The following is a 24727-nucleotide window of genomic DNA, read 5'->3' as shown; positions in this document are numbered from 1 at the left end:
TCCTGCTGAAATTTTCACATACTGTATTAAACGAACCAAAACCCGGTTTTTAACCCGGTTTTTAACCCGGTTTGGCTCTTTTTCTAACAGGTGTCCGTAAGTGATTTGCCTATATCAAACCCAAAAGATATCGTCATCCAAGTTCAAAAGCAAAAATATCTTCTCTCTCTCTCTCTCTCTCTCTCTCTCTCTCTCTCTCTCTTCTCTTCTCTCTCGCTGAGTAAACCATGATTACTGTCACCTCCAAGCTCTCTCTCCTTCCTCCATGTTTCTCTGTCGTTAACTCTTCCTCTCCACGTTCGAAAGGTGCTCAATTTCGTTCTGCCCACATCTTCTCTTTGTTGCACTCTCTGTTCACAACACATCGTTGTTGATTCTTCAATTTCTTAAAAGACCCGACTTTACCAAAATTTCGAGTGGAAACGATCCCTGAAACTCGTTAAAGCGATGGAAATTTTATCTATTAGATTTCGGAATTTCTTTTGGAACATATTATTTGGTTATGTTTGTCGAATGCTTGAACTGGTCGTCCATGTCTGTCTGTCACTATCGAGTTCGAAACTTTGAAGATACAATTTTGTGTTAGATTAGTATGTTTTACTTCACTGTGGTAGTTTATGCTTGAAAGTATAAGAATTTATGAACAGATTTCGTTTCATCTTGCATCGATCTCTCATCTCTGCCTTGTGTGTGTGTTTTTTCATGAAGCCTTCTCATATATGGGTTCTAATGCAGATATGAATTCAGAGCCAAAAAATAAAGTTAAACTAAGACAAGACTGGAGGGAAAAGTCCAGACCTATCCCACCCGGAGGAACCTATCCAGCTAAAGACCATTGCAGGTTTGGTTTTGTCTTTTATTTTTCTGTTGTTGTTGTTGACTTGTTGTTGTTTACATCCCTATTTTTTTTGTCTTGTTCTTATCAAAATCCTTGCTGTTGTAATGGGTTTGTAGTCAATGTGGGTTATGCGACACCTACTACATTGCCCATGTGAAGGATGCATGTGCATTTCTTGGAGATGGAATGTCAAGGATTGAGGTAATGCCTATATGGCCTTGAAATGGATAACATTTCCTAGATTTTAAATTGATGGCTTAAGATTCTTATTTTGTTTTTAAGTTTTTGTGCAGAGTTTGGAACCTGTTGTGCATGGTAGAGGAAGGAATGCAGATTCCTTAGCAGATACATATTTTGGGGTGCATCAAGAGCAGCTCTATGCTCGTAAGTTGAAGCCTGTTGAAGGTACACAGACGCTTCCTTACCACTGTTACCTTTTCTAGTTTTGTGTCTCGTTCAAGTTAAAAAATGCTTTGTCTTATTGGCTACTCTTTTGTTTAATTTTTATACAATATCTGTGGACGAAGGCTTAAATACATCTTGAAAGTTATGTAGCATTTGCGTTTCATGTGGTTGTAAATAGGGGTGAATGTCCACCTAAGCTTGAATTGGGCTTAGCTTTGTGGTTTACTTTTCCTTCTATCTTTGGTTGCAGGAGCACAGTGGACTGGAATCGTCACAACCATAGCCATTGAGATGTTAAAATCTAACATGGTAGAAGCTGTTGTCTGTGTGCAGAGGTAACACTGTTGTTAAATATTAGAAATTGACTAGGCTGACATCTATCAACCATGCTTTAGCTTTTTACATCTAATCATGTAACTCATTTATTGAAAACTACAGTGATCCTGAAGACAGATTATCTCCACGACCAGTATTAGCCAGGTTTTCCACCTTCCTTTTGTGGTTTTTTTTTGATTGTGGATCCATATTCAGCTATTACTCTGACTTTAAATGCCTCTTGATGTTTCATATCTTTTCATTCCAAGGACACCTGAAGAAGTTTTGGCTGCAAGAGGTGTCAAACCAACTCTGTCTCCTAATCTGAATACGCTTGAATTAATTGAGGTTATCTGCAAAACCCTCTTTCTCGTATGTGTTTTCTATCGCTGAGTTCATTTCAAATGAAATTGAAAGTTGCATTATAACAGACTTCCGGAGTGAAACGTCTTCTTTTCTGTGGTGTGGGTTGCCAAGTGCAAGGTATGGTTCCAACTTTTTTGTGGACGTATATTTCAAGTGTCTCCATACTGTGACTCTCGTAGTATTGTAATGCAGAGTGATTTCTTATACTGCAGCATTGAGATCAGTGGAGAAGCATCTGAATCTGGAAAAGTTGTATGTTCTAGGCACCAATTGTGGTAATTTCCTCAGCCTATCTAGATTTGTTATTATTTTTTAGAAACGTCACAACTAGTTCTTGTGTTGTGCTTTGGGGTCTCGTACACGTAGGTATAGGATTGCTTATTACATGTTTTGAACAAGTAATAATAACATCTTTAATCAATAGTGGACAATGGAACACGAGATGGACTAGACAAGTTTCTGAAAGCGGCTAGTAAGGAGCCAGAGACTGTTCTCCATTATGAATTTATGCAAGATTACAAGGTTAGCATTAATACGAACCATACTTATCTGACATTTTCTTTGGCGTTGCTAATCTTGTTCAACTTCTCTTATAGGTCCAACTCAAACACTTGGATGGACACATTGAAGAGGTATAGCCGCTTCAAATAATGTGTTGTTCTGTATTCTGTAATGTTGCAGCTTAAAGTTGTTTCAAAAACTTTCTGGGTATAACAGGTTCCCTATTTCTGTCTACCAGCAAACGATTTAGTAGACGTCATAGCTCCATCATGTTATAGGTAATACAAGTCTCTTCATTGGTGCTATACCTTGAAATAGACTAGCTATAGGAAATTTGTAAAAACTTGTCTACAATCACAAACCCTTTGTTTGTTTTATTTTCATTCTGCAGCTGCTTTGATTACACAAATGCATTAGCGGTGAGTGTTCTTTTAGCAATTAAGATGTCTTTCCACTTAATTTTGAGTCTGCCAATTTTAAACATTTCCTTATGTTATGCGCTTGTTAATCTAGGATTTGGTTATCGGTTACATGGGTGTTCCAAAGTATTCAGGTCTGAACATGACTGACCATCCACAGTATATTACAGTGAGGTCAATATTTCTACTTACATATTATAGAATGGACCATATAGGTTCGTCTGGTTGGATAAAACTAGTTTTGTTTATGCCTTAAACCACAGAAATGAACGTGGGAAAGAAATGCTCAGCTTGGTAGAAAACCTTCTGGAGATCACTCCAACAATCAGCAGCGTAAAGTTTCTGACAATTTTGTTATTATATTTATTAACAGAGAATTCGAACAAACACATCTTTTTGCTGTTGTTTCAGGGTGATCGACGACCTTTTGTGACAGAAACCGTTAAGGCAGACGATGATGCTAAGTTTGGTATGTTTTCACACTTATTCGAAATTCTTTTGTTTTATGGCATATTCCAGTTCAAGCTAATGCTAGATCCCAAAAAGAAATTTCTCATGAAATGTTTGCAACTAAGATTGTGATGTAGTCTTCTAATCTTGTAACTTTTTCTATAATTTACTCAGGTCAAGGTCCTGCTCAGCCAGCGCTACTATTTGTTGGGAACATTATTGCGTTCATCCTAAGTTTGGTAAGATTCTTTTCTCATGAACAAAACAGGGAGGCAAACTCATTGCATAAAAAAGTCAAGACTCTCCTAATTTGCAAAAGCATGCTTTCTTCAGGTTGGTCCTAAGGGTCTAGAATTTGCTCGGTACTCGTTGGATTACCATACCATCAGAAACTATTTGTATGTAAACCGAAAATGGGGGAAACAAAGGTAAAAAATTGAAGCACACTCCTATAGATAAACGTTTATACTAACTGTGTCTTTCTATATTATCGAACCGACCTCTAATAACCAAAGTGGCATTATCATCTGCAGGGCTAACAGCCACATGCCTTCATATTCCAAAAAGATAGTGGAAATGTACAACAAAAACGGCCAAATAGATCAAATGCTCTCCAAGAAATGAACGGTTTAGGTCTTCTCATGTAACTATGTAAGTTTGCAAGTGTATATCTCATCTTACAGTGTGTAAATGTACATTGGTCCTACTGTTTCTCAACTTGTAGTATGTTAGTAATACCCAAAAACATTTCCCTCGTGAATTTGGCAAGACACCGGCAAGAAAAGATGGGTCGGTTTGGTGTTTTCTGACATAGAACAGGGAATAAGAAACAGTCTAAATCAGCGGCTGAATCAAAATCATTAATCATCCCATGTGGTTTCCTTTCTCCATATCTCTAGGTTAAGGTGATGTCTGAGTAAAAGGTTGCAGGGTTTTGCATGAGAACATGAATAACTGTTTTAAGAGGATGGGAACCAGACATTTACACAGTTGGGGGGAATTAGCTTTTAATGTCTTTTTTTTTTGTTTGGACAGAGAAGAAGGAACCATTGTTTTTACTTCACTCACTCATCACCACATTTCACAAATAGTTTACTGCACAATTTTGCTCTTTTTGTCCTTTAGTTTGTCAATTCTCTGTTCTGCTGGTTCATTGACTTTGCTGCAGACTCTCAGAACCTCAAGTGAAACTCATAAATGTCTCATCTTTGGCACCATAGTTTGAATTATTTTCAACAGAGACCTTGTCCATATACAGAGTATATAAACGTTTTTGTTTCTCTATGTTCAGTGAAATATATAGTTGAATTCTTTCTTAATTGCAATTTGACAGATAAAAAATGTCAAAAATATACATACATTGTATATATTTGGATTTGTATCCAATTTTCAAAATAGATATTATATAATATATGATTTCATTAACTCATGTTATGGAGAAAATAAACAATCAAAACATATTTTAATGATCAGTTATAATCTTAAGTGGATACTTCTGAAAATGTTATAAATCTTTGGATAAAAATTATCCATTTGTGTACAAAGAAATAGACCATTTTTTCATAATCCGTAATGGATTTTGCATATCTTAGATAAAAGCATGTTTTTTTAGTATACAAGTATTGTCTTCCCTGGGATAGTGGGATTTGAGTATATATGGATGGTCTACGATAATCATGTGTAATCTCAATCATTTGCCAAATTAAAACATTACAAAAATGGCTAATAATTCCCAAATCACTAAGATAACAGCTTTAACTTGTGAGAGTATTCTTCCAATAATGAAACAGCATGAAATTAGTTGTTTCTTTATTTTATTTTATCGTCATCGTCGATGTATCTTCTCCATATTTCCTAATCAACAACAGCAAAAATGATAGAGATAACCGTTGTAACATGCATTACGAGGATTACAAAAACCGTAAAGTATTTGTCATATTAGATTAAGCAAAACTTCTTACAGAGTTCAAAATCTAAATGAACAAAAAAAGAAACAAAACAAAACAACAAAATACAGCATTCGTAAAAATTAAATAAAAATATATATATAAATAAGCCACATCTTCCTAATAAACAAAGAAAAATCCCCCAAAACATTTTTTTTTCTCTTCAGGGTTTTTATTTTCTTTCAAGGAGAGGGCTTAATTATCTTTTTAATTTTTTTTTTTTTTTTTTCACATCCATTTATAGTATAATATTCCCTAATATTGTTGTTCTTTTTCAAATGATTAGAAATGTGAGATACATCGACGATGACGAGCAGCAGCAGTTTTCTTCTGTTGCTTAGATTCTTCTTTCCACCTATTAGCAATGTCATGAGCCACACTCATCGCATCCAGCGATGCACCAAACAGCCCTTTTCTCGTGAACCCTACCGCATACAATCCTGCCTCTCCTTTCCATCCGTTTGGGAACGGGTTTTTTGGTATCCCATCATCCGAGAAGAAGTCATTGTCCTGTTAACCCAAACATCAAAAAATTAGTACACACATTATACTAACCAAACTGAGACTCAAAACCAAAAAAAAACTCGTACCACGATTTATTGTATCCTTTTCGATGAAAATACTAACGTAAATGTTTTTCAATATTTGCATTTATGATCGGTCACATTCGAAACACAATTTGAGTCGGGTTTTCACTAAACTCGGACCGGGTCGGGTGGATATTTGTGTTTTTTTCTTCCGACATCATTAAAATTTAAGCTAAATCTTTTGAAGAAAGAAACAATGTAAAGAGATGTGTTCTTTAATTATTTATTACCTTAAGCCATGAAGGGACGTTGCTTCTGTATCCGGTAGCTAGAATGACGGAATCAATCTCAAGAACACGTCCATCTATTAGCTCAACTCTTCCTCTTCCGAACTTTATGATTCCGGGAACGATTTTGATCTTTCCTGATCTTATTTTAGGCAATGCTCCGACGTCAAGAACCGGAGTTTTCCCTTCCTTGTTCTTTAGCTCTAACGGTCCCATTTTTGGTCTTTTTAGACCGTAGTTATCGGTGTTCCCCAAAATTATCCTCGCTAGAAGGAGTAAGGTCTTGTCCGCTAGCCAAACCGGCATGTACTTCATCATCGTTACTCCTAACTCAAACGTTGATTTCCCAAATATCTCTCTTGGTAACACATGAACCTGAAACAAACAGAGTATTAGATGCTATGTTTTGAAAAAACAGAGTAATAGAAACAGAGGATGATGCTCTGTTTTTGAATGAAAATACTAGAAGTTTTGGTACTTACAGAGCTACGAACGACCATTGAAGGGTTTGCTCCGTGGTTGTAGAGATCGAGAGAGACTTCCATACCGGAGTTTCCACATCCCACGACCAAAACCTTTTTCCCTTGGTACCTTCCACCGGATTTATAGTCACCAGCATGGAGAACATCGCCGCCAAAGTTTTCTAGACCTTCGAAATCGGGCACAACTTTCTCAGCATTCTCTCCCGTAGCCACCACTATCCACCTGCAGATATACTCAAACTCGCAAGAACCGAGCTGCCCCATCTTCGATATGGTTTTAACCCGCCACAGCCCGAACGTCTCGTCGTATTTGGCAGACTGGACCGTTTCGTTAAACTTAGGGCTGATATCGAAGTTGGCTGCGTAGTCCTCAAGGTACTGAATAAACTGAAACTTGGTAGGGTACTCCGGGAACTCATCCGGGAAAGGATAGTTTGGTAACTGGCAGAACTGTTTAGGGAGATGGAGTTTAAGACGATCGTAGGTTCGGTTTTGCCATAAAGAAGCAATGCAGTTAGCTCGCTCGAGGATGATGAACGGTACTCCTTCACGTTTCAAACCCGCAGCGACGGCTAGACCCGATGGGCCAGCTCCTACGATGACAGGACCGTTGACCCAGATGCAACGCCGAGAGAATATGTCGCCTTCGGGGATGAAGTTTTGGAACATACTCGAGATGTTGATAGACTTCTTGTTATTATTTCCATACATCTTTCACAGACTTTTAGAGTTTGTTTGTATGGTTCTGAGGAAAAAAACAGAAGAGGTTTTAAGAATGTGTAAAAAAACTTAATCAGATATTGGAAGCTTTTTAGGACAAGAAGAGGATGGAGATGTGAGTGTATGTGTGTGTTTTGTTGGATTGAAGAAGAAGATGTATAAATAGAGAAGAAGAATTAAAGCAAATTGGTATTTGTAAAATTAGTAAATATATTATTCTTATTTTATTTTAAACTTCTGATGAATGTTATTTATATCTCAAATGATAAGCTTGCAGCCCACCATGATTTATTTATTTTTATTTTTTCATATGTTCTACTTATTGGTATTAAACTAATCCTCGTCCAACAAATACAATAATTTAGTCGCAAGAAAAGTGGTTCGATATTTTGCATCTCCTTTTCTTTGCATGACAAGTATCAGTTACGTATACAGTAGTATACTGGATGAAGATTAACTCTTTTAATTAGTAAAAGAACTAAGTAACTAACCAACCAAATGTTTTAAAATGTGCCGGATGTAAGAAAATGGCTTCTAACAATATATTAACGAGATCAATGATATTTTTTTGGCTACAAGGATATACTAGATGTTGTTAAATGTGCCCAAAATGTTACATTTTTATTCAGCACTCGCCGATATTACACAACCCCATTAAAATGGTTATTAGTTAAGATCAGGATTCATGTTTGTCCAAAAAAAAAAAGAAGGTAAAGATCAGGATTCAAAGCGTTATTTATTGAGAGAAGAGACATGACTTTAGATATACACTTGAGAAGAGAAAGAAAGCACGATAATTAAATTTGATGTCAGGTTGCTGCCAACGTGGGAATCATTAAGGGTAAACAGAAGTGTTACACATATGTTGCTTATATGATCGATTACACTGAAGAGACATGACAACGCATTTTGCTACACGATCATGTATATACATAAACATGAAAGGTCCATTGGTACTTGGGAATTTCTATTTTGCTCCCCTTTGGTTTTGTTTTGTAGAAATACCACAATTTCTAGGTAATTAAATGTTACAGTATATTAAATGAGGTAATAGGAGGCTAATTATAGTTACTAGTATTATTTTCTATGACGATTAAATAATTTTAATTGGAAAGTATATATGGTTGTCGAATTTGAGGCAACGTGGTTAAACCTCCATCAGGTGTGGCTACACATCCCACAGACTTCCCCAATCCACAGACGAATTAACTATTTTCATAAATAAAAGGAAATTGAAATGTAATCCCACCCTGAACATATACATTTGTACGTATAATAAATAAATAAAAGTATTAATGATTTGTGGGGTTTTGCTTGACGTATGGGTCAACAGATATCGCCACATCAAGATATCTTGTATCCATGAGAAAAAGAAATAATTATTTTTAAGAGATACAGTAAGAATAGTAACAACTTTTCTTAGAATTAATTACTAAATATTTAGTTTGACAAAAAAATAAAAAATAAATAAATATTTACTCGATACGTACGTACGTAATTCTATTTTGAAGAACAACAAAACTAAAGAGCGTTTCATTAAGTGTGTTTTCGTCTACTAACTCACATGATCGATGACACGATGACTTACGTCTAGAGAGCCACGTACTAACAACTTGAGTTTCATAATTCTTCCCACTCGAATTTAAGTATCGTTATTCGAAATTTTCATGTTGTCATAATAATTTTCCACCTTAATGATATATAGTTAGTTAGGAGGATTAGGACTTAAATATGACCGAGTGATCAGATGATTGAACAGTTTAATCCAAACTGCCAAAGGGAAATATATTGTACTTTCTATATAGATGTATATAATTTGAATATTATAAAATGAATAATACAAGCAGTTACACCCGTTTCTTAAGACCTTCATAGCAACATACATGCGAAAAGAATCTTAAGTTTTAAATAGATTTATACTTATAAATATTTGTATTTTTCTTCTGAGAGTGGTGATAAACTGTTATCAAGATCCAATGAACCTATATATATATATTTATAGTATATAGTTTGGTTGTTAAGACATTCATTGGGATGTTGCATATTTCCAAATTACATGTACAAACTTATTGGAATAAGCAACATACATGAACGTTCGAACTTCGAACATATTGAATTGATATAGAAACGGATAAATAATTAACAACTTTTACATCGAAATACAATAGTTTTAGTAACTAAAAACACGATGTGATTGCTCAAACTCCCATTTGCTCAATCTTCATTAAAGAAAAAGAATATGCACTTATGAGCGGAAAAAAAGTGTAGAACAAAATGCACCAATCTAGAGGAGAACCAACATGCGCTTGCGTTGGCAGAGAATTTTGTGTATTTAACTTTAATTTCCATACATAATCGGATAATATGATACTAATTTGAATAGAAGTTCTCGAGAATATTCGGAAGTTCTTACCCTTTAGTTTCACCGACCATTTATGTAGAATATATCATAACTCGTTTACCAAAATATAATATCGTAATTCAAAACCGTAAAAGGAAACAAAATCGTTACTCAACATATTGAAAACTACATTTTATTATTTAAGTACTTAACCCAAAAAATCGCATATATACCCTTGTAAGTTGTAATAATCTCGTAATACTATGTATAATCGTATTTAATCTACATGTTAGACTGATTCATGAAATCTAACGTACGAATACATGTAATCGTATATAATCCACATGTTAGAATGTCATGTTTTATGATTTGTAGTCCCTAAAATGAATGGTAGAATAACTTTGATGAGTTTAAAATTTCTTACTACTCATAATATCTAGTCAAATCATTATTTATATGTACAGATGTACTCATCATGTAATTTTCATCAAGTTAAATAAGTTCACATGTGGAATTGTGGATAATGGTAGTTGCTGAACATTTCTTGGAATACACACTATCTTTTGGTTAATTTGATGCATAGATATAGAGAATCGAAATTGAAGGCGTGTTCCATTCTCGTTGATTGAGAGATCACAAAGTGAGAAGTGAAAACTAAAAAGGCTTTGGGAATTGATTACATTTACCATATTCCAAGACTTGGGTAGTGGTGTGGTCTCATTTCCTAGAAACCTCGAGAGTTAACATTAATGCACCGATTACACATATTTAAGTATTCTTACGGTATGTTGGTTTAAATTAATTATAATGTTCGGTGCACTGTTTTGATTTACGTGCATACATCATACGTGCTATTCGCCCATTTATGTTACTATGTATGGATAGTATATATACGTTGATACTACATGCATTCCAATATCTTACTACATGCATACATACTACATGCATACCAATATTTCTTTTTAACTAGTTTTTATTTTAGTATCCAGTTATATATTCTTTCTTTTTCTTTTTATTTCTGTAGTTTTTTTTTCTTTCTATTTCTGTAGTTTTTTTTTCTTTCTAAACATCCGTATCTAATTAGTAATTAATTAATAGAAAGTAAAATTTTTATCCAAGACAAAGTTGTTATTTTCATTGTGATTGGAAATTTATTGGATTATAAAAATTTAAAATTCATTAACTAAATTTTCCAGTTCCAAATAAGCGGACAAAAAAATCTTCTTGAGGGAGAGAATATTGGATTTTGCTTGTATTTTCTCAAAACAAAAATAATATTGAAGAGAAATAATATCTATGGCGAATACAAATGGGAATGCATAGTTTGTGTATATTATCACATGGAAACATGGGGAATGGAATACTAAACTCTTTTTGTGCTAATTAATCAAAAATTTGTCTTTTAAAAAAAAATAATCATTTGACTTTGTGATCTCTCATTTGACCATTAGCAAAACCAACCCATATTTGCTTCCCATAAATGAAGACCATAAGTGGACTCAATAAAAAATAAACTGACATATAACATAATCATCAAATATGCGACATTATCAGCCAAATTTTGGTCAAATCTTTTGGTGGGTATATATGTAATGCCAATCATTTCTAACATCTGAAAAATTATTTGGTATGATAAAAAGAATAATATTTATATTTTAGTTTACTGAATACCAACTCTTTTCGTCCAATAAGTGTAATTATTGCCAGAGAATCTCGCAAAGCAAAAAAAAAACATAATTTATCATATATTACTAGAAAAAGGGACAAATTATTGCTAAACTAGTAAAATGGAATTTCCGAAATACTTTTTTTTTGTTGTTGTTGTCATTCTGGAGAAAAATTTTTGTTCCACAAAGAATGTCATTTTACATTTCCAATAAGTGTTTTAATGCTAAATTTTCTTTTTTACCCCTAAGCCAAAGCTATTTCATTGAATTTAGATCATTAATTACTTATTAAATAGGGGTAAATATGTATAATTCAAACTTTTCTTAATTTGTGTAAAATATGTCAGAATGACACTCTTTGTGAAACAGAGGAAGTAATTTTTATATAAACTCATACTGTATTTTTATTGACATTAACCAGATTGATCGGTCTTAATCATGTGACTTCAATTTAAAAAAATATATATATTAGGGACCCAAAATCCCATGTTACAATTTTAAGTCTAGCATAAAAGCCTACCTAATTTTATGCCGCCTCAATTTAATTTGTTTTTTGCTTTTTTTTATTGCCTGTAAATTTTTTATAGATGAATAGCATATCTTGAAAAATATACGAACATTTATTTTCTCCCAATTGTTTTATGTGGATTACTGCGTGTTTGACTAACGCATAGTAATGTAATTGAAGCCATTTAGAAAGAAAAAAAAACAAAACATGCGATGTTGATACTCAACACTAGGGGTCGGTGACTCGGTGCTACTACTCGTATTACTTGTCACATAAACTCATTTAAATACCAAACTATATAGTATTAATGAGATGAGATTTGCAGTAAATCTAAAGGATATGATCAAACTCTCATTTCCATTTAATTTCCCGTATGACTTCTAAGAAACTTAACATGCCAAAAAAACTCTCCAACTTTAACCCAACCATAGCGGATCAGTCTAGGGCAAGTACATTTTTACATTCTTAGGTATGTATTACACTATTCCAACAGTTCTAACAAAGAAGACGTTAAGAGAAAATACAATATTTATGAGAAGATTTTCGTAAGCACATCATAGGTTCTTGGAGGTGCGAAAGAACCGGCATAATTATATCACTGAAGACATCATCAATGATTACACATGATAGAAATCTCAAAAAAAAATATGGATTATATGTATAAAATAATCTTCAGAAAGAGAGATATATATTTTTTTTTTGGGAAAAAATTGTGTCACAACATGGAATACTAAAATATAATTAGAGAAGAAAAAAAAAGCAGAAGAAGAAGATAGAGATGCAACTGACTCCATAACTGTAATAACTGTAAGGGTATGGAAATACAATAAATGATTGGAGTCAAATGGTTCCCTTAAAAAAAGTTTGAGATAGTGAAAGATGGGAAATCCATGTGATCTCACATGTTTTTTTTGTTTCTGATTTAATTTATACCATCATCAGCCTCAGGTGTCTTCTTGACCTTTTTGGTGAACTATTTTTTACTGGTCAACCCCCTTATAACTATACGATCTGTATAGTTTCTGATGATTTTTCTTGTCCACATTTTCTGATACTCTTTTGTTTTTTTTTTGTTTTTTTTGGTTGGAATATTTAAATTGGTTTTAAACATATTTTACATATTCATATTTGCTGATACTTATTCCTATTTACATTGGTTTTCCAGAACAGTTTTTAGTCCGAATCAATTCACCAATATTTATGATCTGTATTTTACAGTATTAATGTTCTGATATATAAAAAAGGACTAGTAATGTATGTATCAAGGGGAATAGTTTGGTTTGATTTTCAAGCGTCATGTATCGTGTCACACATAATAAGCGGCATGTGGTAGCTAACAAATCAATGTGATTAAATAATTGATAACAAAATAAATCACAAATATATAGTAGTACTTTTCTTAGTAATTGGCTTTTGCCTTTTGGGTTATTTTATGTAGTCACGAGTTTCTTTATTAATTCCAAAATATGAATTACTAGTATATATATATCCTTTTTATGAATCTTTTCCTATATTCGTATTCGAAAGAAGTGTATAATAGAGATCTGCTAAAAATTAGTCAACTCGACGAGTTGTATTAGAGAAAGAAGGAGAATGTTATTTTGCACTAAATAAACTGTAGCGCCGATTGATTATGGAGTGAATGATTTTTTTTGTTCAACGAGAAAATGTTCTATATACTCATTATGAAAAGAATATAAATTTCCCCCGATTTTTCAATAAATTTTCAAAGTAATTTACTGGTCTACTGATTTTTTAATAATCAACGTACCACCCCAAAGGCTTAGAATATGCATACGAGAGTGAAGTTTTTCTCTATATTGTATTGGTATGACTATGATATGAGCAGAATTATATTAAATTACTACCAACTAATAATACTATTTATATATATACAACATGGATGTTAGTAGCTAATTATAGCAAAGAGAAGGTGTTTGTTAAAACTTTAATTGTCTCATGGAATTAAATGCTTAGAAAAACGGGTAAAATTTAAGCCGTCTCCCAAGATTCTTGCAGATGTACATTGCATTTTGCCTCAAATTTTATCATCTTTCTTTTTTTCACCCCTTATTTATATGTCAAACCTATTTTAATACTAGTACTAATATGGCTCAATTATTGCTATTAATTATTATTATTATTATTATACGTTGTTTTTATTTGCTTCTGCAGTTGTCTATAAGTTTTTAAATAGGGTTTATGCGTGGTTGTCCATCGTCACGGTTTCTTTATTTAAAATTCTCCAGTATCATCATACTTTTAAAGTTTTACCCAAGAAGTTGACAAAACTAACAAAAAGAAAGAAAATATCTATGTTCATGTATCAATCTCATGTTGTATATGCGTATATTTTGACCAAAGACAAACCGGTTTGTTACCAACCGGGTTTGTTCGTAACCGTTTTGGTTTTTGTTAACCGAGTGACGTGGCAATCCGAATCCCGATCTGGGCCGTCGTATATAAATCAAAATTTGTATTACACTGTTAAAAATTGCTCTTAAGGTTTCTTGTCTCACATGTAAATAGGAGCCTGAAAAAATCAAAAGAATAGGAGGCGTACAAAAAGAAAGCTATGGAGATCTCTACAAACGCAAAGCCAAAACCGATATTATACTACCAAGGCTGAATAAACAGTTTCTCAATCCTTGAGAAAGAGGAAGTTGGGGTTATCAGCGAGCTCAGAAGCTGTTTTTGCATTCGCAAAGTCCTTTTCTTGCATGCAGCTCGATATCTCATCGGTTTCAAAAGGGATGCTGTTGTGTTCACACAAACGGTGGAATTACTTATGAGCGTATATAAGCTCAAGATGTCTGAATAATTTCTGTAAATGATTTTAGTCAGTACCTGGAATCGTCGTCTAGCAAGAAGGAACGTCTATCTTCATCTTCATTTGTCATTTGAAGTTTTAAGTTGGAAATCACCTGCGTTGTGAAAGCCGAAATAGAATCTTTTAATAGAGTGTCTTTTATTCTTTTTGGTTTGTCAGAGCTCAGAGCAATGTTACCTCTTGTGATAGGTTATGATCGCCGTCGTCTTTGTCCTTGCAGAGAGTACATATTCTATACAATTGCTCAGTACTAAGAACCTGACAAACAAAGACATATTGGAAGAAGGTTAATTATAAGCCTTCTAGAGATAAAAGAAGGCTACAAAGGATTTAGGTTCTAAACTAAAGTCCTCCATGCCTTCCTCAATCTAAATTGATATATATCTTTGCACATGTTTGATTCTGAAACCTGTCCTTTGTGATGTCTAATTGTTCTTCTACTCTTTAATGGTATTGTGACATCAGAGAAGTAGAGACTTACCGAGCAAAGGTTAGTTGTAAGATCGTCGTATGTAATTGTGGACTTCAGTTCTGTAACCTGAAAGAAAAAGCACATAAACATTTAGGAACGAGAAAGGAAGAGGAAGAGTACTCGTACACTGTCAATAAAAGAAGACAAACCAGGAGCACTACGGCTTGTCTTGTGTGTTTCAGTTCATCCCAAGAAGATCCTACGAACTGCATTCAAGAGTAGCAAGTGAAATCATGTCCTAAAAATGTTTGGTTACTACAACTTTTTTCAGGCAACTTTATACCTCTTCAGTCGCTTGGCTGCACCATGACTCTAGTTCATCTAACCCTGCCTTCACTTCTTTGCCCATGTTGACTGTGCAGTATTCTCGTTCAAGGAGAAGACTGCATGATTCAGATAATATATCTAGTTTAATACGTCGACTGATGGTTTATCCAAGTGAAAGGTGATGTAGGGATAGAAACAATGACCTGTTGAAGAGTTGAACATTGATGTATTGGAAAGTTTGGCTGAAGATCTTCTGAACGAGAAACAGAGGAACCTGAAAGAGAACGTTTTTAGTAGGCAAATTAAGCAGTAATGTGAAGCTTACATATATAAATATTCTTACGTAGTTTTTCTTCCATGTGAAGAGATTGTAGTTCAAAAACCCAATAATGTTTTGCCAAGAGCTTGCTGGTGAATTCTCTACAGAAGACTTCACTGCTTGCCCCTCTATAGATGGTGATATCTCATCAGATAACTTTTTTGGTGACTTATCTTCCACTGACATCTTTGGTGAATTCTCTTCAGATAACTTCTTTGGTGAATTCTCTACAGATGACTTAGTGGGTGAATTTTCTTCAGATGACTTCTTTGGTGAATTCTCTTCAGATGACTTCTTTGGTGAATTCTCTTCAGATGACTTCTTCGGCGAATTCTCCTCAGATGACTTAGTGGGTGAATTCTTTTCAGATGACTTCTTTGGTGAATTATCTTCAGATGACTTAGCAGGGAGATCCTCTTCAGATGGCTTAGTCGGTGAATGCTCTTCAGATGACTTTGATGGTGAATTCACAACAGAGGATTTAGATGATGAATCCTTCAGACTCTGAATCATTAGAAGAGAGTCATTTATATGAAACAATCCTATCTTCGAAGCTAATAGATTCTCAAACTATTAGTTTATTGGTCTGGTGACCAAAGGTATACCTGGATGCAGGAAGAAAGCAGTGAAGTTACTTCTCTCTTAACATTCTCTCGGATTATTCCATACATTGTTTCAACATAGGCCGTAAGCTGCTGTTTGAAAAGTAAAGCAGGATATCTAGCATCTACTTGCTGCACCACATCGGTTGCAAGATTCGGGGAAGAGCTTGAACGAAAACCCTAAAACAGTCACATTTGTAATAAGTTACATAAATTTTGAGCGATATGGAGGATTCGGGAATAATGATAAGAGTTCAGAGCTTGAAAAGTCAAGCTACACGGACATCAAGAAAAGAATTTTGTTTCCGTTTCCTTGTTACCTGTGTCATCCTTCCAAAAAATGAAGTTGGATGAGGAGGTTTTGTTGGACTTGAGCCAGTTGAGCTCTGTCTTATGCTTCTTTGAAGCAAGAATAAGAGTGTTGATGTGTTTGTTAGCCAATAAGCCAAATGATTGTCGTCCTCCTGATTCTGCATTAATAAGCGGATGATTTTGTTAAGTTCTATCTAATACAACTTTTTTTTTGGGTCATCTTATCTGAACCATGGATATGCATGCTTTGTCAAGCCGCATATCCAATGGCCTCTGACTAATGACCGTAAGTAATACAAAACAAGTAAAATTCCTAACTTCTCAGGTTACCTCTATTGCAGAACCAAAAATAGGAACAATTCGATCAAAGATACTTGTTTTTTCTGCTTCAAACATCTTCCAGTGTATAAGACATTTATATATTGTAAGAGCTGCAACAGGCTTTCCATGACTGAAACCGACGTTTTTGGATACACATTTGAGAAGAACATCAACAAATTCCTGCAGCATAGAAATATGACAACCAACTAACCAGTGAATAAGAAGTATGAAACTATTAATTAGGCTAATGTTTTCGTTAGGCACATACATGGGGTTGTCTTTCAATTTCAGATCGTCTAAAAGATTCTGTCCCAAACTTTTTTGACGGTATAGGAGCATGTGGTTCCTGTAAGAATGCACAAAATATCCGTCAAAGAAGTTCTATTTATAAGGAATTGAATGTGCAAGATGTAAGTCTATCACAGATCAGTTTATCTAGTTCATCACTTACATTATGTCCATTCTCCACAGGCTGAAAGACGTAAGGGGAATAAGTCAAATATTTTTTTCAAAAAATTTTACACGGAAGTATGAGAAATTGTAGATTTACCGGTGGTCCTGTAAATGACACCTGGGGAGACATTTTCCGGGAAGCAGGATTAACCAGCGCTTGCTGCCGGCGAATTTGTTCTTCTGATTCCATGTCAGAAACCTTTTCCTCAAGCCTAATTAAGAGAACAATAATCAAGTAACTAATCCATATGTACTAACTAATGCGAGTGCAAAATATACTTCAGAGAAAAGATAAAAAGATTGACATTCTGGAGAAGAAAGGACGTCAAACCTTTGCATTGATGTCTTCAACTCAATTAGCTTGGTCTCTGAGTCTAAAACTTGTTTCAGCCTCTCTTCACAAAGTCTACTTGCTTCCTCGTACTTCTTTTCTGTTTCATCTACTTTCTTTTCCAAGGAACGTACCAGATCCTGATGAAAAATTATCAGAATCAAGTTAGCGATGAAGACAAAATCCACACAGTTAACAGAGAAATGCTTTATCTATGGTCTAATTCAGGTTTTTGTTTTCATCAGCAAGTTTTCTTACCCTCTCATCATCATCAATTGAAGCATCCTCTTTCATTCTCTCCTTTGTAGAATTGTTCCCACTTTCATTGACTTTCTTCTCTAATGAACCTACAAGTGCCTAAGAAGTGGTTCCATTCATCAGTTCAATGGGACTAATAAACTGAAAACACTTAGTTGATCCATTTGGTTTTCTTTGGTCGTGCTACATCTGTAGAAAGATTACCTTGAGCCGCTCATTCTCAGCTGCAAGATTGCTCACGGTCTCGTAATCAGATGAGACGTTCTCCTTCAACTGCTCTGTGATATTTGAGCTTGTTTCGTCATGTTTTCTGTCTAATGCATCGATTTTCTCCTCCAAGGAACTTACCAACGCCTAAGAATACGTTATGCTCGATCAGATATATATTATCAAGAGGAGAAAACGAAAGTATGAACCTCAAATTGTGTATCAAAATCAGTATCTAGAAAAATCCTACCTTCAGCTGTTGATTTTCAGCTTCAAGTTTGATGATCCCGGACTGATCAATTACAGGAACTTCTTCTTTTATCCACTCTTCACTTACTTTACTTATTTCTTCATATTTTCTCTCGGATTCATCAACTTTATTATGCAACGAACTCACCGACTCCTTTTATGGAAAGATGATAAGACAAAAAACGACGAAGATACACGTAAAATCATAAACATGATCTTTCAACATAGACACTGCTAACCAAGGAGTAAAAGGCTCAGACAGAGTTTTATGACTAACCTTAAGCTGTTCATTCTCAGCAGCAAGATCGTTACTCATCTCAAGTCCCTTAGAGAGTTCTTCAATCTCAAGTTGCATGTCTTGCAAAGCGGACTGCAAGTCTGAGATCTCCATACTTTTGGTTTCTTGAGTTTCCTTGAGCTGAAGTTTTATATCTGTTAAAGCGGACTGCAATGCTTCGATTTCTTGAGATTTGGCTTCCTCGATCTTCATCTGCACCAGTACACTGATCAGATTCCTCATACAGAACCAACAAAATGATCCAGTTTTACAATGAACAATTCTTCAAAAAATCAAAGATTTTGCGTCAGGTACTGTGTCCAGCATAATATCATTGATGAAACGATGTGTACCCTCATCTGTTTCTCAAGCTCCAAGTTTGAAGTGAGTTCTTCCACTTGATTTTCCAGCTTAGTCTTAGCATCCTGAAGTGCTCCTGTTTCTTTAGCAGCCTGAAGAAGTAAATAATTATAAGAAAATCTCTGCTTATATATTATCTAGTGAATTGGTAATAAAAAATTGACACTAGAGATAATAGATTTATACATTCTCCACAGAAGGCCTTATAAGAAAAGAAGTTAAGACTACCATTTTTAGATTTCGCAATTCTCGGCGTGCAACTTTCACTCTCCAGCTGCACTGAGTAGTAATGGCTGCTTTCTTCGTTCTCACATAATGCTGATGACACAAACATCTTCGGATTTGACTCTGTGTAACCAGTAGGTTGCATGTCATCAATATTCAAACAAGTAGATGTATGTGATAGGTATAAAATAGGCAAAAGTAGAAACAATTTCATCAATATGTGAGCTGAAACTTGCTTGAATAATGATTGTCGCTCTTCTCTTCTTCCTAAACTGAAGTTCGACACGGGCAGCTTTTGCTCGCATCCCTGTCTGAACTAAACAAGCAGACGAGCACATGCTTTTATAGGCATTCTGGCAAATATAAGTCCGTGCCTGCTTTTGTATCCTCAGGGAAGCAGCTTCTCTTCGCATGGTCTCAAACCAAACGCGTGCCACTTGTCCTAAATTTAGTTTGGGGAGGGAGTAAGAAAGCCTGATAACATTTTTTCAACAAGTGTATACAACATGTATTACCTCTACATACGGCTTGAATTTCTGTTGAAACGGCCTGCAACAACAGAAACTTCTTGCGAGATTGATAAGTGAGGAATTTTCTCTGTATAATCCGTGCTGAATGACCAAGAACTTCAGCTCGGTGAGCATCCAGTTCTGCCATTTGACCTGCCCTAAGAAACACCTTTGTCTTCCCAATCTATGCTGCAAGAAAATTATTAGTGAGGATTACATATCGAATGATATATAAGCAGACACATAAAGGTAGAATAAATCCAGTGCCCTTTACTTGTGTTTTAGTAATTGCAAAACAAGCTACACACTAGATAGCGCGAGGTAAGATTATGAAACTGCACCTGAAAACCTTTGAGGTCCACTTTTGCTAGTAGCTTTTTGCAAGCGTCAATTTCATCATAGCTATTAACATAAATCCAGAACCAAAAAGTTGTTAAGTGATGCTAATACCAAGTCTCTTATAAAAATAAACCACGAGAATATGATAAAATGTAAGCCAAATTACAGGAATTAAGTATTGGTTAAGCTACCTGCTCTTTGTAGACTCTGGATATAAAATTCTGAACCGGGTCAAAAACTCGTTGAAAGGCTTTCTAGTAGGATATCCGGCGCAACTAATCCTAATGGCTTCCATGACTCCCTGAGATCAGATACAGGAAGTTCCACAACATCATAAGAAAGCTTAATAATTTGATGAAGTTGCAAAATTCAAAGGTTCTCTGAAACATTAAAAGCTTACCCCACACCTAAGTTGATGCAGAATATTAATGTTCTCAAATATTTCTGGCTTAAGAAGGTTATTTGGTTTAACACATCGTATGTAGTGTGGCTCCGTGGTGCTCAAACTCTCGAGCAAAGATTGCAGTTGTTGCTGTATTTTAGTAGGTGGTGAGAACCAAAGTAGAGATTATAAGCAGAATCAAGTTTAACTTAACAGTAGTTCAGACCTTAAACTGAGAACCTATTGATGAGAACTTTGATGTTTTGGACGATTCCTCTGGCAATGGTGGAAACAACGATGATACAAAAGTACAGTCTGAAGAGCTCAGGAGAGCTTGATGTTCTCCAACAACATAATCTTTGTTCTTGTCCAAAAACAATTCTGTCTGATAAGTGACCTGGAATTAAACAAGAATACAGTCATTGTACCAAGATAGTTTACATCAAGACAAGCATTATAGCAAGCAGTTCGGGTTGTGATGATCACTAACATCACCAGCATAGTGGCAAATTGTAAAGTCTGTTTGAGCCAATTTTGGCTTCCCAAAACGCTTGTGGTCTTTAAAAGTCTGGTACAGCTTTTGAGAGAATGTATCATGTGTTGATCTTGGAAACATGCTGTAGAAGCAAACAGAATCCCAATCATTTTTTATGAAGACAAAAGAGAGAAGCAACGAACAAACATGACCTTTTAACATTACCAAGCCTCGTCTAGAAGGGCAATGATACCACCAGGTTTCTGAAATGAGAAAACCACACATCAGATACTCAAACCCAATATATTAACACTAGGTATGATGAACATAAGTTCTACCATTGTACATTGTGTTCTCCTAACCTTTTCAATAAGATCAAGGACATCCTGATTATCAATGAACTCTATGTAACTCCAGTCAATCTCTTCTTTAGTATATTCTTCTTGCTCCATCTTGAACACATGCTGTAGAGAAGAAGAAGGTTTGTATAAATATTTGGTCAGCGGAGAAACAGATCAATCTAGTGTAAATCTCCAACCTGGTTGAAATGTTGTTGCAGCTTCTCGTTTGTCAAATTTATACAAAACTGTTCGAAACTGCAAATTGTTCGTGAAAATGAGAAGACTATGTTGGAATTAACAAAAGAATCATAACCAAACAGGCAAACCACAGAACTGCAAGGAACGGTCAATAACCAGATAACTATATTGTTCCAAATCACAAGAAAGCTCTTATCTAAGCAACTGAAGTACAACAAACCATCAGCTTAATGTTAAAAGAAGTTAAACCAGAGAGCATAAATGTAGGAAGCAATGTAAGAGTTCAATTATCAGTTCCAGAGATTTAACATGTCAGTGAAAACAAAAGCATACCGGTTAAGCACCTGTTTGTCTTGAAACTCTCGAATCCATAAATATCCAGAACACCTATAATATGTTTTGAACTTGGATCTTGGCCGATGGAGTTATTGATCTTGGTCACGAGCCTGTACGAAATAAAATTGAAATATCTTACATAGAAACCCCAAGAATAAAATAAATCCTTAAAGAAAAGTTCAGTTATAGTAAACCTACCAATCGAACAATTTAGAATAGACAATCTTGGCTAGTGCATCTCTTCCTAGAGCTGCACTATCAGGATCGAGCGACTTTGTAATACTTTCATCACGAGTCACCATGACCCTTTTGCACAAGGAATCTTCTAGAGCTTTCTCATCACACCTGCAACAAAGAGAAAGACGAGGCTCTAATTCTGGCTGACCATAAAAAAGTTCATCTGAGAAAATACAGAGTAGTGAAGCATTTTACATGAAAAGTTCTGCAGTCACTTTTAGATGGAACCGGGATTTTTCGTCCTTAGGTTCTGCATCTTCTGATTCTTCACCCTTTGCAAACTCGATGTTCCCTAGATGAAGGATTGCAGCCACTACTCGGAAGATTGCATCCTACAGTAGTAGAATGTAAGAAGAGTTGTTCGCATGACTCGGCATGTAAAGTGACTAAAATAAAGTACCTGATCTTCCGAATTGATCCCAACAACGTCCATAGCTTTCCTTGTAGCTATGTATTCCTTGGAGTCATCAAGCCCATCCAATGCATAACAATTAGATTGATTTAGATAGCGAAATGTGTTTGGTTTTCCTAACTTGTACCTCTCAGTTTCCTGAAACCTCATGAAAAACACTGTTTAGTCAACGTGAATCTCATGTAAGGTCCAGAATGGGACATATAGGATTTCTAGCTAACACCGCCTTAGAAGAGATCAGGGCTTACTTGTTCTGGTGCAGCGCAAAGCATGTAAAAGCAATGGTAGTTTCTTTCAGGGTCAGAGACTTGACAAACCCGCGACCTCTCTAGCAAATATGTCCTAATAGCAGCTCCCGAGATCCTTCCCCTATGATCGAACTGAATCTCCACAAATTTACCAAAACGACTGCAAAAAGGAATTTGTGTAAGTATCTTTAAATGGGTTCAAGAATATACACAAAATGGACAAATCAACAAACGTGAGACGCCTCTCGTCCACCTTGAATTATTGTTTCTAACGGTTTTAGCATTGCCAAACGCTTCTAAAACTGGATTGGACTGCAAAACAGGGAAGTCAGTCAGAGGAAAGTATGACCAGATATGCAAGAATGTAGGAAACTCACTACTAAGTCTATCTTTTGCAAGAATGTAGCCTTGTATTTTAGGAAATTCATTACCTCTAAAACTTGCTGCTCCACGGATCGTCCTTCACTCTCAGCTCTTCCGCCCATATAGGCAAGATATCGCATGAGCATCTTTGTGCTCTCTGTCTTGCCAGCACCGCTTTCCCCACTCACCAAGATAGCTTGACTCACTCCCTCGTTGATCATTTTCCTAAATGTTATATTTTTGGTGATTGTAAGGCCCAAAAACAATTAAAAGTGCAACCATCCATAATACAAGCTAAATAACACAACAGAAGAAGTTACCTGTACGCAGAATCTGCAACCGCAAAAGGATGTGGACTCAACTCACCAAATGCTGTACCCTTATACTGTTTCATTGTATCACTTCCATAAAGGTGGGGCAATCTCTTAAAAGGATTCACAGCTATCAATATATTTCCTGTGTACGTCTGGATTCATCATTATAAAAAATTAGCTTGCAAGAAACTGTGTAGACATCTTTAGATCACGTGATGGTAAATGTAAACAACAAAATTCCTTGAAAGCAAAAAAATGGTTGAATTCAAAAGTGGTATAGATAGATGGGTGGAGCTTACATATATTTCATTAGCATTATATCGGCACTTGAGGTTGAGAAGAACCCCTGGTTCATGCAAATATGCAAGCTTTGTCATGTCGTCTACCCCAAGTTCAGGAAACTCGGGGTCTTTGGGGTAGACAGCATTTACCTTTGCCACAACCTAAGAAACAAATGCATCAGAAATGTGCCTTTTTCTCATTATCTAACAAGTTATATAAGTACTAATATTTACCGTCTTTCCCGAGCAGTTAACAGTGATATCATCAGCGTTAACTTCTTCAACTTCCCCATCAATCCAGGCATCATCTGAATCCTCCACCCAGACATGAGACCCTACAGTTACTTTGGCTGAAGCAGCCTGCGCATTAACCACATCATAAACTACACAAATCGAAACATGGTACTCCGAGAATATGAAAATCGAATAGAACAACAAAGAGCCATGAATTTTCTCCAAAAAAAAAAAATATCGTTTTTTTTTCTTTCTCTCTTCAAAATTTCATTATTATTAAATCAAAATTTAAAATCAACGACATTAAAATCGACATCACACAACAGAGAGAGAGAGAGAGGAACCAAAAAGGAGTAATTTTTATTGAAGAAACAGCAATGCGATTTAAAGAATAGAAAGCTCGTACCATAATCACGATGGAATCTGATCAGAAAACAATCTCGGCTCAGCAAAACCCAACGGGAGGAGAAACATCAAACACATAAAATTTTGAAATCCCAATTAACAACATGGATCCATAAGGAAATTGACAAACGAACATTCCTCTTTCCCAACATAGAGGTTGTCTCATCAGCAGAACATAATCTGGGAAAAAAGTCTCATTCTCTCTCTCCGTGTTTATTTCTTCTTTTCGTCTTCCCTCCCACCCACGGACGTTGGGAATCGAACGGAGAAGAAGAATCATGAAAACATAATTCTCTCATTCCGAAATTACCCTCCTCGTTAAACCGATCCGGTTTTCTTCAACGGATCTAAATAGAAACAGAGTAGAAGCGTCTTTCTTTGTCATTAATGGGCCTATT

General features: G+C 35.3%; 3 protein-coding genes across 8 annotated transcripts; 1 reads left to right on the top strand and 2 right to left on the bottom strand.

Moving 5' to 3' along the window:
* Window positions 1-90: 90 nt before the first annotated feature.
* On the top strand, window positions 91-4613 carry LOC109124809 (7-hydroxymethyl chlorophyll a reductase, chloroplastic). Of its 5 annotated transcripts, none has more exons than XM_087493784.1 (20): window positions 91-306; window positions 736-841; window positions 955-1039; window positions 1132-1243; window positions 1494-1578; window positions 1682-1723; window positions 1828-1906; window positions 1990-2041; window positions 2137-2199; window positions 2349-2446; window positions 2521-2556; window positions 2642-2703; window positions 2817-2844; window positions 2939-3018; window positions 3108-3177; window positions 3256-3313; window positions 3469-3533; window positions 3628-3722; window positions 3828-3945; window positions 4330-4613. In XM_087493784.1, the coding sequence occupies exons 1-19, from the start codon at window positions 228-230 to the stop codon at window positions 3916-3918; spliced, it is 1386 nt and encodes a 461-aa protein (XP_087349910.1). In that variant the 5' UTR covers window positions 91-227; the 3' UTR covers window positions 3919-3945; window positions 4330-4613. The 5 variants fall into 5 exon arrangements, with proteins under 5 accessions (XP_087349910.1, XP_019095140.1, XP_087349911.1 ...); XM_019239595.2 differs by having other exon boundaries at window positions 4194-4613; XM_087493785.1 differs by lacking the exon at window positions 4330-4613 and adding an exon at window positions 4064-4154.
* Window positions 4614-5204: 591 nt separating this feature from the next.
* On the bottom strand, window positions 5205-7391 carry LOC104754599 (putative indole-3-pyruvate monooxygenase YUCCA3). Its single transcript, XM_010476821.2, has 3 exons — window positions 6537-7391; window positions 6058-6429; window positions 5205-5750 (listed from the first exon to the last, which is right to left on the bottom strand). The coding sequence occupies exons 1-3, from the start codon at window positions 7245-7247 to the stop codon at window positions 5523-5525; spliced, it is 1311 nt and encodes a 436-aa protein (XP_010475123.1). The 5' UTR covers window positions 7248-7391; the 3' UTR covers window positions 5205-5522.
* A 6810-nt stretch (window positions 7392-14201) lies between these two features.
* Window positions 14202-24579, bottom strand: LOC104754598 (myosin-7). 2 transcript variants are annotated; one of them, XM_087493782.1, is made up of 42 exons: window positions 24331-24579; window positions 23925-24050; window positions 23709-23852; window positions 23416-23561; window positions 23164-23320; window positions 22986-23044; window positions 22733-22892; window positions 22473-22622; window positions 22268-22404; window positions 22034-22180; window positions 21844-21945; window positions 21499-21556; window positions 21323-21424; window positions 21186-21223; window positions 20976-21102; window positions 20712-20882; window positions 20504-20635; window positions 20295-20404; window positions 20106-20166; window positions 19771-19953; window positions 19492-19697; window positions 19259-19378; window positions 19024-19122; window positions 18671-18883; window positions 18395-18547; window positions 18142-18291; window positions 17938-18036; window positions 17680-17819; window positions 17446-17560; window positions 17347-17367; window positions 17164-17241; window positions 16905-17075; window positions 16583-16732; window positions 16266-16442; window positions 15685-16164; window positions 15545-15615; window positions 15358-15457; window positions 15224-15280; window positions 15084-15140; window positions 14780-14860; window positions 14620-14696; window positions 14202-14528 (listed from the first exon to the last, which is right to left on the bottom strand). In XM_087493782.1, the coding sequence occupies exons 20-42, from the start codon at window positions 19910-19912 to the stop codon at window positions 14414-14416; spliced, it is 3072 nt and encodes a 1023-aa protein (XP_087349908.1). In that variant the 5' UTR covers window positions 19913-19953; window positions 20106-20166; window positions 20295-20404; window positions 20504-20635; window positions 20712-20882; window positions 20976-21102; window positions 21186-21223; window positions 21323-21424; window positions 21499-21556; window positions 21844-21945; window positions 22034-22180; window positions 22268-22404; window positions 22473-22622; window positions 22733-22892; window positions 22986-23044; window positions 23164-23320; window positions 23416-23561; window positions 23709-23852; window positions 23925-24050; window positions 24331-24579; the 3' UTR covers window positions 14202-14413. The 2 variants fall into 2 exon arrangements, with proteins under 2 accessions (XP_087349908.1, XP_010475122.2); XM_010476820.3 differs by having other exon boundaries at window positions 19771-19948.
* Between the last annotated feature and the right edge of the window lie 148 nt (window positions 24580-24727).

The sequence above is a fragment of the Camelina sativa genome, chromosome 17, assembly GCF_030686135.1.
Source record: "Camelina sativa cultivar CO46 ecotype springtype chromosome 17, ASM3068613v1".
Taxonomy (NCBI): domain Eukaryota; kingdom Viridiplantae; phylum Streptophyta; class Magnoliopsida; order Brassicales; family Brassicaceae; genus Camelina; species Camelina sativa.
This window is presented reverse-complemented; position numbering and strand designations above follow the sequence as displayed.